The sequence below is a fragment of the Acanthaster planci genome, linkage group LG04, assembly GCF_054643075.1.
Source record: "Acanthaster planci isolate LZ-2023a linkage group LG04, COTS_SCS, whole genome shotgun sequence".
Taxonomy (NCBI): domain Eukaryota; kingdom Metazoa; phylum Echinodermata; class Asteroidea; order Valvatida; family Acanthasteridae; genus Acanthaster; species Acanthaster planci.
Window position 1 is genome coordinate 414,799 of NC_141780.1, and position 15,338 is coordinate 430,136.

At 37.4% G+C, this 15,338-nt stretch overlaps 2 protein-coding genes across 3 annotated transcripts in view; both read right to left on the reverse strand.

Moving 5' to 3' along the window:
* LOC110988229 (ubiquitin-conjugating enzyme E2 H) overlaps positions 1–7,138 on the reverse strand; it is a 28,485-nt gene extending 21,347 nt beyond the window's left edge. The window contains exon 1 of the mRNA XM_022251553.2: positions 6,973–7,138. Within this exon, the coding sequence (XP_022107245.1) occupies positions 6,973–7,025 (53 nt within the window). The 5' untranslated portion in view covers positions 7,026–7,138. The remainder of the gene's footprint in view (positions 1–6,972) is intronic.
* Positions 7,139–7,515: 377 nt separating this feature from the next.
* Positions 7,516–15,310, reverse strand: LOC110988227 (zinc finger C3HC-type protein 1-like). Of its 2 annotated transcripts, none has more exons than XM_022251551.2 (9): positions 15,167–15,310; positions 13,794–13,962; positions 12,301–12,451; positions 11,994–12,077; positions 11,580–11,707; positions 11,011–11,147; positions 10,700–10,868; positions 9,949–10,179; positions 7,516–9,449 (listed from the first exon to the last, which is right to left on the reverse strand). In XM_022251551.2, exons 1-9 carry the CDS (start codon positions 15,289–15,291, stop codon positions 9,336–9,338), a joined length of 1,308 nt encoding a protein of 435 aa, XP_022107243.2. In that variant the 5' UTR covers positions 15,292–15,310; the 3' UTR covers positions 7,516–9,335. The 2 variants fall into 2 exon arrangements, with proteins under 2 accessions (XP_022107243.2, XP_022107242.2); XM_022251550.2 differs by having other exon boundaries at positions 11,011–11,153.
* Positions 15,311–15,338: the final 28 nt, after the last annotated feature.

Below are 15,338 nucleotides of genomic sequence, written 5' to 3' on the forward strand. Positions count from 1 at the left end.
TGAGGCCGGACTGCACATTCATGTACATGTAGGCCTCAGTAAACTAAGCCTTTTGTGACAGATGTCAACACAGCTGTTGGTGCTGCAAGTCTGTGTACATTTGGTGCCGTGTAACATACGTGTATTCAGACATCCTCTACATTGTACAGAATGCATGCTAAGCTTTTCTGACCATATTGTTCCCCATTTATTTGACAATCTAGACCATGTACATGTACATACTTAGTGCATACAACCACACAAGGCTTTATGAATGCAAAATTTGGCTGTAACGTGTTCCCTTTTCTAATGGCAAGCGGGGTTTCTTTATAGCTAAAACATTTAATTGAGTAAATTAATAAAAAGGTAGACAATATATTTATTCGTTTACATACATATACAAGTTCTTTACTGTTAAACTGGACAAATTCCTGGTGCCCCCAGCATGGAGGAACGAATACCCCCCACTAAAAAACAAAATGGATGAATGGATATTGAACAAGACTAACAAAAACTTGCCCTCAAAAAACCACACCATTGAAAGCTGCCCCCCCCCGTAAAATCCTAGCTATGCCACTAGGTGTATGTAAAAACATATCGAAATTGGAGGATTTGGGATTGTTAGAGTTACATGTACCTTACTGACTCCAAGTTATTTTAGCCTGCATTCTGCAGGATTTTCAAAAGCCACACAGAAGCACAAGACTGTTCACTGGACTGAATGAACATTTCTATCACCATTTTTTTTTAAATTAAGATGAGAATCCAAACCAATCGCATCAGGGCATTGGGCACTGAGATCTGACACAAGTTTTTACCCCTGAATGGTATATTAGCAAGAAAACCACAGAAGAATTTCTGCTTAAAACTAGCTGAGGCAGGTCAAAGTCTAAATTCCAACTGTTGCACAAACAACTGATCAGTAACCAATGACTTGCTAAACACTACGTTGTTTTAAACAAACTAATATAAGATCAAATTTATCACATGGAGTTCTTGTAGAACTTTGTGTCATGTACTAATGGCTGTCAAAGTCATGATTGATCAGCAAAAATAGAACACAAAAGACTCAGTGACCTGTGCACAATATTATAAAATATGGGTTACACTATCACACCTACATGTACAAAAATAAAGGAACTTTAGCATGACTGCATATGTGGATGAATGCACTCATTCACACAAAATAGGGTCACCTCATATAAAGTACTGGTAGAACACAAAGTTTAGATGTTTCATCTCAAAAGGAAGGAATGAGTCACAGTTTACAAGCAATGGAGGAATCTTTGTGGTGTGATAGTACACTTACACCAATGAAATACTACACAGCTTTCCCACAGGCCATAACAAGTATTAGAAATTGATTCTAATACATTCACCCGGTGTCTCATCTGGGCTACCATCCACCGGTCCTAAGGACAGGCAAAACAATTTTGGACAGGCAGTTTTTGCACAGTACAAAATTTAAAAGCCCTCATTTTTTACATACATGTAAATCTTTAACACTTAATTGTGAATACTTCCCTTAAAAGCACGGGGCACAGTGGAAATATGGCCTCAGATAGCACCAAGGGGTATCTGTGCTGAACATTTTGCTCACTGTGAACAGGCAATTTGTAGTTTTTACTAGGAAAGAACAGGCAGATATTTCAATCCTAGAGAAAATTCTGCATGTACGTCTAAATTTGTCTGATAATGGAAACAAACCTAATATAAAAAGGCTTCTTTTCATTGCTTGATAGACATACACGTAAATCATTGTGTTTATGAAAAGCCAGCATGCATCAACTCACTAACAAAAAACTGAGCTCATTTAAAACTGAACTAAATTATGCAATTCACAATTTTGAATTTGCTAATGAATAAAACAACTCAGCTGGTAGTACATGATCAAACATAAAAAAATAACAGCAAGGGGTGGCAAGCCAGCCACTATCCACGTATGTCTTTTTTGCTTTACCTGCAGAATACAATAGGTAAAAGTTACAATGTTACTAATGACCACAAATGGATGAAGTCAAGTTGATGACACTGTGGAGCACTTTTCATTTTGCACTGAATTACAAGACCAATGCAGCCTCACCCCTCCTGAACATGTGCACCGTTTTTTATTTACAGTAATTACTGAACAGTGCTTCAACGAGCATTGTAATGATTGTGTTGGGTATTCCACACATAAATATGAAGGAGGATGATTACATGAAGGACAATATTTATGACACTAAACAGTGGTCAGGTCATGCTAAATGCTTGGTGGCGCATACAAGTACATGTATACATGCAATGCCAAGTGAAACCCCTCCTACGGCATAAAAATTAAATGTTGAACTGATTGTCAACATCAGCAGGAAGTGGTATAACACATACACGTCCTGCACACTCAAGAGAGAAAACTGTCCAGAAAAATGAACGTCTGTGCAAGTGGTAAATCTGCAATGAAAGTAAAAGTGTTGACTGAACTTGGCAAAGGAGGACGTTTATGATTACATACAAATCATATTGACACAAAGTCATAGACACAGCATGTTTTAGGGTTCACATCTACATTGCATCATGCACATCAAGTAATAGATACTTTGAAGGAATGTGACATTTGAAACAGAAGAAGGGTTAAAAGTTGGACCACTAAATAAAAACAAGGCCTAATCATGTAAAAAAAAAGTGACCATCTAATATCATCAACCAGTGCAAGATCACAAATTCCTCTTGGTCAAATTTTTATACATACATGTAATGAGTCAGTTCAGTATTTCAAAGAGCCAATGTCTTTCAGGAACAAAGCGTAGTGGGCATGAGCCAATATATGGCCATGCTGATAGGACAGACTATCCCGCGTGCGTGTAGCTGTTACTTAAGTAGCCCGGCACTGGGCATGCCCTGTTGGAATACTTAACTGATATCAAAAGAAGTACATTTGCCTTCATTCAGCACAAAATAAAAACCTTATTTTGTAACATTTTACAAACAATGTTCAGTGAAGATTTCACATCCATAATCACACACACACACACCTTACCAAGCATAATGGCCACATAAAGGGAAGAAGTATATTGTACATTACATTGTTAAGTACGGTACAAAAAAAACTCCTGTGAAAGTGGACATTTTTGCCTCTGTTTTGTTTTATATTAGGACAGAGTCTGTATGATATGAAGCTGCAGTACATGCTGGCACATTTTAGTTCTAGAATGACGATATCATAGACTTAACAAACAACAAACTACAAGACTGCTTTGTGATTATTACTTTTTAAGATTTAGCTCTTCTTGATTCCCAGGAGGAGCATGTATAACCATAACTACCCTCCATGCCTTGGGGACAAGCACATTTGTATTTTCCCCTTAGATTGCAAAAGACAACAGACACAGAATTACTCATATCCACATCCAATTATTTTGCCATTTGTTCTACTGCTTAAGCAATGAGTCATCACGGCATTTGTAAAATGGTTTTAAAAAATAGATTAAAATGTACCAGAATGAAAAATATTTACACTCGTATTATTCCTCTGGAAGCCACAGTTACAAAAAAAGGCCAAAAGATTCCTGGAAACAGATTAACCACCAAATATGAATCAAGATGACAAGGTAGTTTTGAAAAGGGTCAAAGAATGGACACCATTCAGTGGGACTTGTGATAAGGGGACCAACCTTACTACGTGTACATGTACCTACATGTATGCATGTGGTCAGGACAGCCATCTTAACTTTAGTAAACATCTTTCTTGAATAATGTACCTTGATATTTGAACGAATACAGTCCCTATCTAAACACTATTTTTGGGCAGTTATTAAGCCTTAAGGTGTTAGGATTATTAATGAAAAGCCCAATATGCATTCAAATTAATTTAACGTAGCATCTAATTAGCATAATCCAAAGTTCTAAACCACTACATGTACACGTGTACACTTTTGGACTCCGGATAATAACCACGCAAGCTACTTTTACACAGATTCAGCATATTCAGGTGCACACGGTTATGTACAACCATACAATGGACACTGAATCTTGCATGTCAATGCAGGCTGAAAATAACAATGTTACACTGTAACTAGTGTAACAATGCCCATAACCTTTGGCTTGTAAACAGGTAAATATATGGCAAACCTACATTTATCTGACCACGTTATGGTGACACAAAAAGTAAGGCCAACTGGTGGATTTTTCAAAAGATTTATTTACTACATGTAATTACATTTTAACAGAAGCTAATAAATACAAGGGATTGTAATGCAGACTGTTTTACTCTGTTTTCTATAACTGTGGCATTCAAACAATTTTTTTGGAATCTAGGAAATCATGTAATGTTCATGTTCATGTTTATCCTCTTGTCACGTGCTGCAGGGAGGCTACGTGTATGTATGTAAAATATATTGATAAAGGGCACTTCCTTTATTGTTGAATTCATGCCAGCGGCTTTACTCCTTCCCAGTTTATCTCATCCTCAGATGTATATATAAGAGTAACGTTAAGTCAGAAATATTCCACCCTGTGTTATTAATCACAAAGTGTAATAAATCAAGATTCATGTCTTAGTTACATCCTGGGTTGTTATCATTGCACGAGAAGAAAGCACCATCATCAGTTGGTAGTCATTTATTACAATTAGTACAAAAGACCCCAGAAGATGAGCCACTCCACCCCAGTGAGTTTGGACAAAATCGTTGACAATTTTAGTAACATGGGTCTTTACGGCACTGTGAGTTGCCACTCTATGTGACAAACACAATTCCTACCAATCTATTGAAATTATTTTAAGACAAAACAGGGAATCCCCACAGTTACATGAACAATAAGGCAACCTAACAAGCACAAACCACAATCACTCATGAGGATGGAGATCCAACTGCACACAGGAAGAAATCTATCCAGAAAATAAATGGCCCTCATTTGACAAATTCAAATTTGTCAAATTGGCATTCATGCAGGTTGTGCATTGGTGGAGTGACATGTACATGTACCTAGTGGTATGGTGCTTCAATCTACATGTTTTTGCATACATGTACATGTACACCTGCAGCCACAATCCTCAAGTTTAGAATAAATCTCACGGAACAATATTACATAGGCCTACATGTATAGCAAGATTGGGGATAAGGAATCACTGAAGTGTACATGTACATGTTGCAAGATCATTTTGTGTTTTTACAAAATCACGTCAGATGTGGCAGGGACACGCACAAAAAATTGGACCCCATGTTTATAGACCAACCCATACGTTGATTCAAAAGCAAGGGAGAGGCATAATGACCATACTCACTGATGTCAATCTTGAATGTTCACAATATAAGGGTACAGGTACATGTACCATGTAAATACTGTACATTTATACTGCAGGTCGGCAGCATAAATTGTACATAATTAAGGCATTATAATACAACTACCACATTTCCTATGCACAAAGATTGATTACATGTATATAATGTAACGTGCAGCGCGTGTGTTACATATTAAATTTATGTCTGTGAGAGATTGTGTAAATATTTCTCTTCTTGAATGTATCAATGTCCAAATACAAGACATGTGGGAAAGACAAAAGAAAAATGTTAATGTACTGCTCTAGCTTGAGCGGAAATGATCCAGATTTTAAACAGAAATCTGAAGAAATACAAGCCTCCTTCACAAGGCAATAATGACATGTACATACTCTTTTTCACCTTAAGTACAATGGTGCTGATCGTCTGAGAAGTATTTCTTGAGGATCTATTCAAAGCGTGATGTGGTCCAATTAAACTTAGGTCCATCCAAGAACCCAAGTATTCTTTGACCAACAGTATTCAAAGCTAATTAAAACTAGTCACATGGTAATGTCTCCCCCACCACCACTTCAGTCATGTACTCAGTTTTAAGCAGTATTTTGCATGTCACTTGGAAGCCAATTGATGAAGTACAAATGGCACTACATTCTTGCCTTCACGTATTACTTTCATGGTTACATCCTTAGCCTGTTATGATCCATTACAACTTTGAAATCCTTCGCTGTTGCAGAGATTTTTTAAGATGTTTATTATTTCTTCTTTCACAGGTTACTGGTAGGCGCTGTTCAGTCTATTCACATCATAGAAGTCATGTGCATGTCAGACCACTTTAGTGGTCTTACGTGACTAATGCAACTATCATGGGCTACATCCTTGCTTGCCAATGGGATGTTGGAATTCACATCATCTTTTACAAACTCTTGGGGAAAGAATTTGTAAATGCAATGTTTTAAACAGTCATTACAACTATTTTATCATCCAGTTTCTAAATGTAACATTCTTGTAACATTTACCACACCCAATTACTTAGTGTAGTAATCCCAGAAGATGTGTTGTTACCAAAAGTTGTGCAAAGTTGGCGTATTTGTCAAAGGGCACTTAAAATCAGCAGAACACGTGCTTGTATGCCACAGTCACTAACAAACCAGAAAACAGGGTAAGAAAGTCATGAATTTACAGATTACGTATTCAGTTGGCTACACTATTTTGGGAGGAGTGTCCTTACATGTACCGTCATGCTTCAGTGGCAATTAATCTTACTGACAATAAATGTGTAATGTGGGGAAAATATGGGGGAAAAACAGAACATGGCAGCTAGCTACACCATATAGACTCTTAGTCCGAGTAATTTCGGATATTTAGAATCACCTTTTTCAACATTTGGACATGGTTGGGGACAGCAGGTCTTAATGCTGAACAGGCGATTCGAAGGTTCCTAGTTTAGTTACTCGAATTTTTACATTGAAATGAAACGAATGACGCTTTTGTTTTCATGGTTAACAGATTATTGCGTTGGGAGAAAAATAAAGAAAAAATATATATACAAAAAAAGGCTGGTGTATTAGAATTTGGGGGAAATATTTTGGCTAACCCCCACTAGTCGTAGACGTCAGCAGTTCCGAACAATACGGATATCTTTACAGACCGAGACCGAGAAGTCCAAAATTATCCCTTCGACTCCAGACATTTTTCTCCCAAAATGCACAAAATGAAGTGCCCAAAACCAAAAGGATACAGCTTCACTACGTCCGTGTCCATCCGTCGTTTATTAGGCGGCGGTGACGACATTTTGCAGGGCTAAAATCAGGTGAATTTTTACACCGAAAAACAGCTGTTCCTGTGCAGAAAAGGTACACCCAACGATCTTGCGCGAAACATACACATCACAAACCGAAGTTAGCCGAACCGAACCAAAACAATAACTATGCAGGACGATACCATTTACTTTAGGTGAATTGTACTCTCTTGTAGGCATTTCTTCCACACTTTTGTTCCCACAGTGGGGACATTTTTTCTTTATTTGGCTAAAAAAATGAATGTTTTGAACCCTAGAAAATATCTCTCTTGTGTCGAATTTTCCATTGTCAGATTCTGCAACAGAAAAATTGTTGTTTGTTCCATGCACCATAAACCTAAACCCCTTTACAGCCATTTTCGGAAGTTGACCACGTGATATTGACGTCATTCTTCAAGGTCGTTGAAACTGCACGACCTTTTCTCAATAAAAATTGAAATCCAGGTCACCAGCTGACTACACATAAACAAATTACGTAATCGGTTGTAGGTAAATTGGAAAATTTGTTTCTCTTCACGATATTTTGGCTTTTTTGATTTTTGTTTGGCTGTGTGTTACATTGCATTCTTCAAAACAAACACTGAGAGAAGTACAAGTAGTGGAATTTTAGATTTAAAAACAGGAAATGAGTAACATAACTGAAGCGTCCTACGAGTATTTCCAAACGTATACCTTTTAAGACTTAACCTTTACTTCACTGAATGATTGAGTTTGGTCACACTTCACAATAAATAGATCTGCAGTTTACAATTAAATGAAATTTTGAATTCAAAATTATCTCACTTTGTAATAAACAGTTAGAAATAAACAACATTTCAGCATGGCTATAAACCATGAATACAATATATAAACCATGGTCATGTCCTAACCATGACCATGATTGGTTGATATTTTATTGTCAAACAAATCAAAATCATGTACAGATGTCACTAGCTACTGCAAGACTTTCAACATTGTGTGTACATGGTTATGAAAATTTTTAATTTTGATTTAACAAAAATTGCATTACAAAACAGTGAGAAATAAGGAAATTATTCTTTTAAAAATCACAATTTGTCTAAGAAAACAAAACAGAAAAAAGATTTTGTCTCAAATGTCACTTGGCCAATTGCCAGATCACCTCAGTGTGTTCTAATTGTCACCAAGGTAAGTCTTTACAGTTTAGTGAAATTACCTTCTGTGGTTACATGCTTGCCAGTTTCCACCAGTCTCCAAGGCAACTTTTACTGACCTTAAATTCAAAAATTCAGCTTTGCAATCTGAGACATACTACGTGTGCTTTTATGACATGCCACCCCCCCATAAATTGCATTAAAAATTAACATGATCTCAACCAACTGAACGAGTACATTTACCAAAATTGTTCCTTTTTATGCACATTTAAGTTTGACATTTTGATCAATACTAACAATGAAGAATACAAAAATACACAGTTGCCACTGATTTCACTCAAGTCCACTGTACACAATTTACTTGATTTTTTATTGTCTTTATTGTTGGGTCGGGGAACAGTAGGTCTCAACCAGACCTGCCTACATGGCGTACTCCTTCCTGAGGTCAGGCATTACCACATAACAGATTAAACATTTAATAAACTGAATGCTCACTCAAGCACCTTTTAATCTATTGCGTGGTAATGCCTAACCTCAGGAAGGAGTACAGCAAGGTTGGCAGGTCTGCTCAACTACCCTGTACAGAGTGTGCAAGAGTACATCTTGAGGTGCATTTTACGAGCTTCTGGTTTAACTTCATCCCCACCGTCTTGCTTGTTTAACACAGCAAACAGGACCATAAGGGTGCACCACAGTGTCAGAGTTCTCAATGGCTAAAACTATCAACAAAACAAAAATTCCTCAGATATGTATTTGACTCTATGCTTTATACACATTGACACAGGGCAGCTCACAGCTGGGCGATACATGAATAAGATCTTCAAAGGTTTTAATGTAAGATCTTTCATTCAGATGTAGTCTGTGGTCCGAGTGAGGAGGCACAACGGCCTATCTAGTTTGAAAATATTTTTAAAAATTGTATTTGCAAAGTACAAATGTTTAAAAAGAAAAGGAAACTCCAACTTTTGAGACATTTGCTTAATAAATAAAGAAAGAAGAAAGTACAAATTGGGGCAACTCCCACCAGGAAATAATGTTCTCAGGTGGCACATATTTGCAAGGTTTTTTCCTGTTTCTTAAAACTTAACGCTCATTAGGAATTACTGGTTTAAATACTTTAGAGGAAAAGGGAATATACACAGCACATAAAATGATGTTTAAAAGACGTTCTTCAGTATACTGTCTAGTGGACTAGCTGGAGTCCTTGGGAGGATCTGTGGTTGCATTAGGAGGAGGTGCTGTCTCCTTGCTTTGCCAGATGTTCAAGATTCTTCTTACTGCCTTCCAAGTCTGACTAGGCGGGGTCTAATAGAATAAAGAAACAGACATTGTCTTTGCATACTTTGTACTTGCAAATCATCTTAGAGGACAGGGAAAATAACCCAGGAACAAATCTGACCAAAAACAAACTGAAAGAAGAAACTTTAGCCAATATGAATAAGAATTTCTTGACAAACACTTGGAAGAAATGACAATCCACAACCCGTCTTCCATATGGGCTTCTCCAAGGAATTTCAAGTGCAATGTATGGTCTGCTCATTAATGCTGATTTAAACTTCAAGATATTGACAATGACAGTATACTGTCACATTTGGCCTCTACTTGTGACATTTATGTTCCTTAGTTTGCAGGGGTGAGATTTCTCAGCTTTTCAGCTGATTTCAGCTTTTTTGTGTTGGATTCCAGCTTTTTTTCCCACTGGCTGTGTACAAAAGTATAGGAGATTTTCACAGTTCAGCTTCTTTATGTCTTTTCTCAGCTATTTTTATCATTGGTCAATCTCATCCCTGAGTTTGAGACTCACAGTTTCCTTGTTGATAACAGGGGCCAGAGCTCCATAGGTTTGCGGGTCAGTCCTCTTCAGTAGAATGATAAGGAGCTGTTGCCAGCTCAGCTTAGCTATAGGTTTGTCGTCAGATTGAGTTAGCTCGTTTGAAGTTCTCTGCAGTCTGAGTGGCTGGAAAGCCGATGGCTGAATCCAAGGGCACCACGACCGATGTTCTGTAGCAGGGTTGAAAGCTGACTTCTCAATATCCTGTGAAACAATAATTGAAAAGAATGTCGAGGATACAAGGAGTTTAACATATACCTAACGACATGTAACGAAACTTGATGTGACAAAGAAGCTACTACAATCATTAACAACCAAAAATGTGCCATAAAAATCAATTTGAAAGTGACCATTTCAAACACTAGTTACTTGTACAAATATTTCTTGCTTGCTAAATAAAATATGAGGCACTACCTTCTTAAAATTGCCCATTGTTATTTCAAACTTGTCAGTTTTTATAAAATATGTGAGCGGTTATCCTTTTAATTACACACTTTTATCCAGGATACACCTCTACTAATTATAAAATTTCGTTTATTTTGGTGCAAGTTTAATTATATACGTTTCAGCCAACATCAACATCACGTTAGCTTCATAATGACAGACAAAATCTGAAATAAGATGGCTAGAATCAGCCTTAGAAAAACTGAAATCCATCATCCAATTTTATTTTGGAATATGAAGTTGTGTCTAAAAATCATGGTATAAAGTTGGATCAACTTACTTTGATTCTATCAGTTGGTGATTCCTGTCTTTCTGTGTCTGTGCTACTTGCTTCACTAATAATTGCTGGTTTGGCCTCAGCCTCTTTCAAGGAAATGAAATTCCATAGACCAGCATGACGTCTACAGTACTGGCAAACCAATACAGGGCAACCAGTCTGTTCTGTATGACTGCAGGAAGAAGAAATAATAAGTTGTAGCTGTTTCTAAATAATTGCACTGAAAAGGATTTGAAATGGAAAAGAAACTTGAACGGTATCTCAGCAAACAAGTTTTACCTCAATATAGAAGGTTATAAGAAATTGATGTTCACCTTTTTAGCCAGCCAAACACAGCAAGGAGACAGACAGTGAGCCAGATGGGTTTCTCCTCTTCACTAACAATGATCGCGGAATCTTCCCTCTCTGCAATCAACTTCAACAGTGCTGGCTCAACCTCATCGATAACAAACTGCTCCTTACACAAAATTTACAAATAGAACTTGTCAAAAAAGCTAAATGTGACACATATAACAATCATTGATTAATGGGTTCTACCACAAGTTTCATAAAAAAAAATCAACATCTTGTAACGTGTGAGACCAAGTTAGAAGTATATATTCAGAAAGTAACAAAAATTGAGCCTCACAACATAAAACGTCAATTCCAGGACCTTGACTTTGTTCTGTTTCTCTTAAGTAATCCTTGATTTCGAGTCCAAACCTTTAGAAATTCTGGCTCAGTATGAGTCAGTTTTACAACAAGAACCTCAGCTTTTAAGGCATTAAGTCAAAAATGGGAGTCTCTTCATTCATTCTGAACATAGAAGGCCTGCAAATGGTTTGAGGACCAGAGATGAACCCAATGTTATGGATGAAGCTGATCATTAAAAAAAGCATGCTACCTCCTCCTTGATAATACTGCAGTCAATGCTGGGCAAACTGACGCCTAACAAGTGCATGGTGTCTAATCGGGAGTAGAAGCTTTCAACAGCTGATTTCACATCACCCAGTGGAATGTGGAGAAATGACTCTGACCAAATTAAGAACAGATTTTACTTTGGATGGATTTTTGCACCAGAGAAAGACTAAACTTTAATAACTAGTTTCTGGATTTTTTCCAAATTTAAAGCTCAAGGACAGTACTGAGTATCCAATACATTGCACTGACCAAATTCTCTTGGTAAAAAGAAACACATCACAATTAACAATTGCTAATTATACTTAAAGTACATCTTCAAATATTATACCTCTGATGTGACTGTTTTTTGTTTCCTTTTAAGGACTTTTCAACCAACTCTGAGCAAGTTTGCACCAACCTGGTGATGGGCTGTCAGGCCAGGGGCATATCTTGCTGTGAGCTATCTTCAAGGAATCCTTCAACTTTCCGTAAGCTTGAGCATCTGAAAGTTTCATATATCAAGTTTTGGCACGACAGGAACTTAAAAAAGTAATTAATGAATAAACAGGGCATTAGCACAATAAATATCAATAAATGTAAATGTTTTGTTTTGAACTCTGTGCATTCATCCTAAAGAATAAGAGAATCCAAAGGTTATGTTTGTACTGATGACAGTTCTGTGCTGGTACAAATGCATATGTAGTAGCCTTGTTTCTGGTTCTTACATGAGTCTGTTTCCCACATGACTGGAAGCCCACCACACAGAATCTCCCTGCAGCTGACACATTTCAGGCAATCTGCATTAATGTTCTCCCAGCCATGACGGGCACAGTGTAGAGGGGATAGATCAGAGGGCTTGGCAAACCAACCAAATGCATGATAACAGAGTTAAGGAAAGTTTGGGCTTAAATCTTTGTGATTATACTAATGTACCAATGTGATCGAAATGGAATTGGGTCATTCCATGAGGTTGGGGCACAATTTGTGACGGTGTCCTTGTTACATCAGTAACTTTTACCACCTGTCATGACCTGTAAAGTAGGTAATTTACTCTGTAAAATCACACACTCCTCTGTATTCAACCTTGCAAGATCTATAACAACGTCAATTTAGAATCCACACGCAAGGAAATAGCTATTCATTTTTATGGAACCCATGTAACAATTGACAACGTCACAAATTAGGCTCCAACCTCATGGAATAACCCAATTACAATCTGGGGAAAAATCACATTCACACCCACACATGTCTGGTGATTTGTCATTTAATTATTTGTGATTAATTAAGTCAGAAAACACATTTGTATTACATGTAACTTTGCTCTGAAAATTAACCATTTCACTGGCTTGATATTTCTTATTTTCATAAGTCTACTGCTGCTCTGTTTGGTTTACACTGAGGTGAAAATGTATTTACATATATGTACGTATTAGAGAAGCACAGACATCAGAATACTAAGGGCATATCTTCTCACTGTTATCACTTGAAATGTTGCATTAACAATTCTGGCCTCATGTTCCCCATTGCTTGTCCATATGTTCATTAATTCGGGAATACAGGTACAAGTAGTTCTTCCAAACTAACAATGGTAGGAACATGACTTCTTCTCATCAAGAACACATTTCAGAAACACAATGTTCAAAAAGGAGCAGGGATTTCTGAAACATAAGATAATCAATATAAAAAGCCTGCATTCCCTGGAGACTGGTTCAGTCTGTAACGTCTGCAGTTTGTGGGAGTGCAATGGGCATGACAAACCCCATAGACTTAGAGGTAATATCTGCAGACACAAAGGTATGACAGAATGAATATACCTAATGTACTGGACATGTTATGCCGCAACTATGGTGTCACTAAGTCCCAACAATAGTTGGGATCATCTCAACTGCGTGTATAGTTAGGACGGTCCCAGTTACAGAATGCCAGTATGTTATAGCAAATGCCAATGTCATTTTGTTTATATTGCCAATTTGTATTTGCAAGAAGGATTTAATTTTATTTGTGTAGTGGATAAAATGCCTGCTTGGCATATTTTGGCTGAATTTTGTCAGGTGTGAGCCACATTATAAACTTGAAAAAGGTTTAGAAATTTTCTATAGAAACATGCTGACTGTTGTTGCGACCATCCCAACTACACTAAAGTCTACACTTGGGCATGTTGGGATAAAGACTATGGTCGGGACATAACAGAATATATGGTGCTGCATGTCAAGGATATTGTAAAGGTCTCCACTCTCCCAAAGAAATCCTCAATGTTGAGCGGTCGGAAGGATCGGCGGCTTGGGGTCTCTGGCTTACTCCCTGAGACAGCTCCATCTATGGTGTCACCTGTCACCTGACCCTCAGTACCATCAATTTTAACCTCAGGATCACCTGATTCAAGAGAGCTGAAAGTACAGCAATGAAAAGTAGGCCTACGCATACATTTCATGGAAAGATACATGTAATTTCAAAAATTCTATTTTTGCTGTAATGACCTCTTCACACTGAGCCGACATAATATTTTCCTACAGCGGTATATTGAAGTGTGACCATGACATCACTCGAGCCACGATGTGTAGTGCAAAGGAATGGAGTTTGCACAATGTTGGTTGACGCACACAAACGAGTTCTGGCACTTATGCTTTTTACAAACATTTTACATATGACATATCTTTGCTACAGTTTATCAGCAATCTGAGAGTGAAATTAAACATGCCCTAAATAGCTAAAATGTGAAATTTAGCAAGAAAATATTCAAATGTTTACAAGTAGGCCTACTTGAAAGTACTTGTACTTAGAATTTTTCAGCCCAGTCAAGCTAGTCTCATTAGAATTATATATTTGGGGACCCCATTCCCACAACGGAAGGGAAACCTGCGTGAACATTTTATTAACGTTTGGATTCTCCCTCAGTAGATGACTATGACACCATAACTGTTGGATTGATGTTGTGAAAAGAAGGCAGGGTTTTCAGGGAAATTATGTGGGGCACTTTGAGTGTTTTAACACAACACATGGCGGATTCAAATTTGCATGGCTGGTTTATCATTAAGAAAGTCACATTTTTTCACAATTTGAAATTTCAAAAAAATAAGGTCAGTGAGAGAGCATTGCCTCAGGTTTTTAACGTTTTGGGGGGACTGACCAGTTTTACAAGATTGAAATGACAAAACACTGGGGGTTCTCAAATATACCCAGTTTCATGATAGCGTTTGTGGGCAAGTTGTCAAGTGATGTCCATACATACACGTATAACTCTTTTCTAGCCTTATTGCAAATACTGAATGGGTGATTTTACACAATGGTACCTCGGTAGAAAGGCTTTGTGGGAAGGAAAAAGAAGCAAACATTGCCCCTTTTTCCTTCCCACGATGCCATTCTACCATTGTGCAAAATCACCCATGCAGTATTTGCAATAAGGCTTGTCCCATGTTTTTGCAGATTATTACTACTATATCAGCATGTTTAAAAACTGTTATGAAGATATTAGTGCCGAGAGAGGGCGCCCTAATTAGTCTCGCATCCATTCGGTGATGGAATTCGTTTCTCAATTATCATTTCGAGGGACTCCCTTTTTTACACAAAATTGAATGTAAAATGTTGGTTTACCTTTCAGCTTTTGTTTCATTGTTTGTTTCCTTTCGAATAAAGGACGAAAATAGAGCTTTTATTCGTTTTGCTCCGCTGCTGGCACTTGGCAATTTGCGTTTTTCCGCCATTTTGAAAATTATCATGAATCTAAACGTCTTTTTAAACTATGCTCTGATTGGTTAAAGTTGGC

Bases quoted from the DNA above. Each gene is read 5' to 3' on its own strand.
- LOC110988227 (XM_022251550.2), bottom strand. From the start codon at position 15,291: ATGATAATTTTCAAAATGGCGGAAAAACGCAAATTGCCAAGTGCCAGC. The intron at 12,452-13,793 runs ATATCCTTGACA...CTCTGTTATCAT, and splicing joins GGAGAGTGGAGACCTTTACA to GCATTTGGTTGGTTTGCCAA. The intron at 11,708-11,993 runs GTTGGTGCAAAC...TAATTTGGTCAG, and splicing joins GCCTGACAGCCCATCACCAG to AGTCATTTCTCCACATTCCA.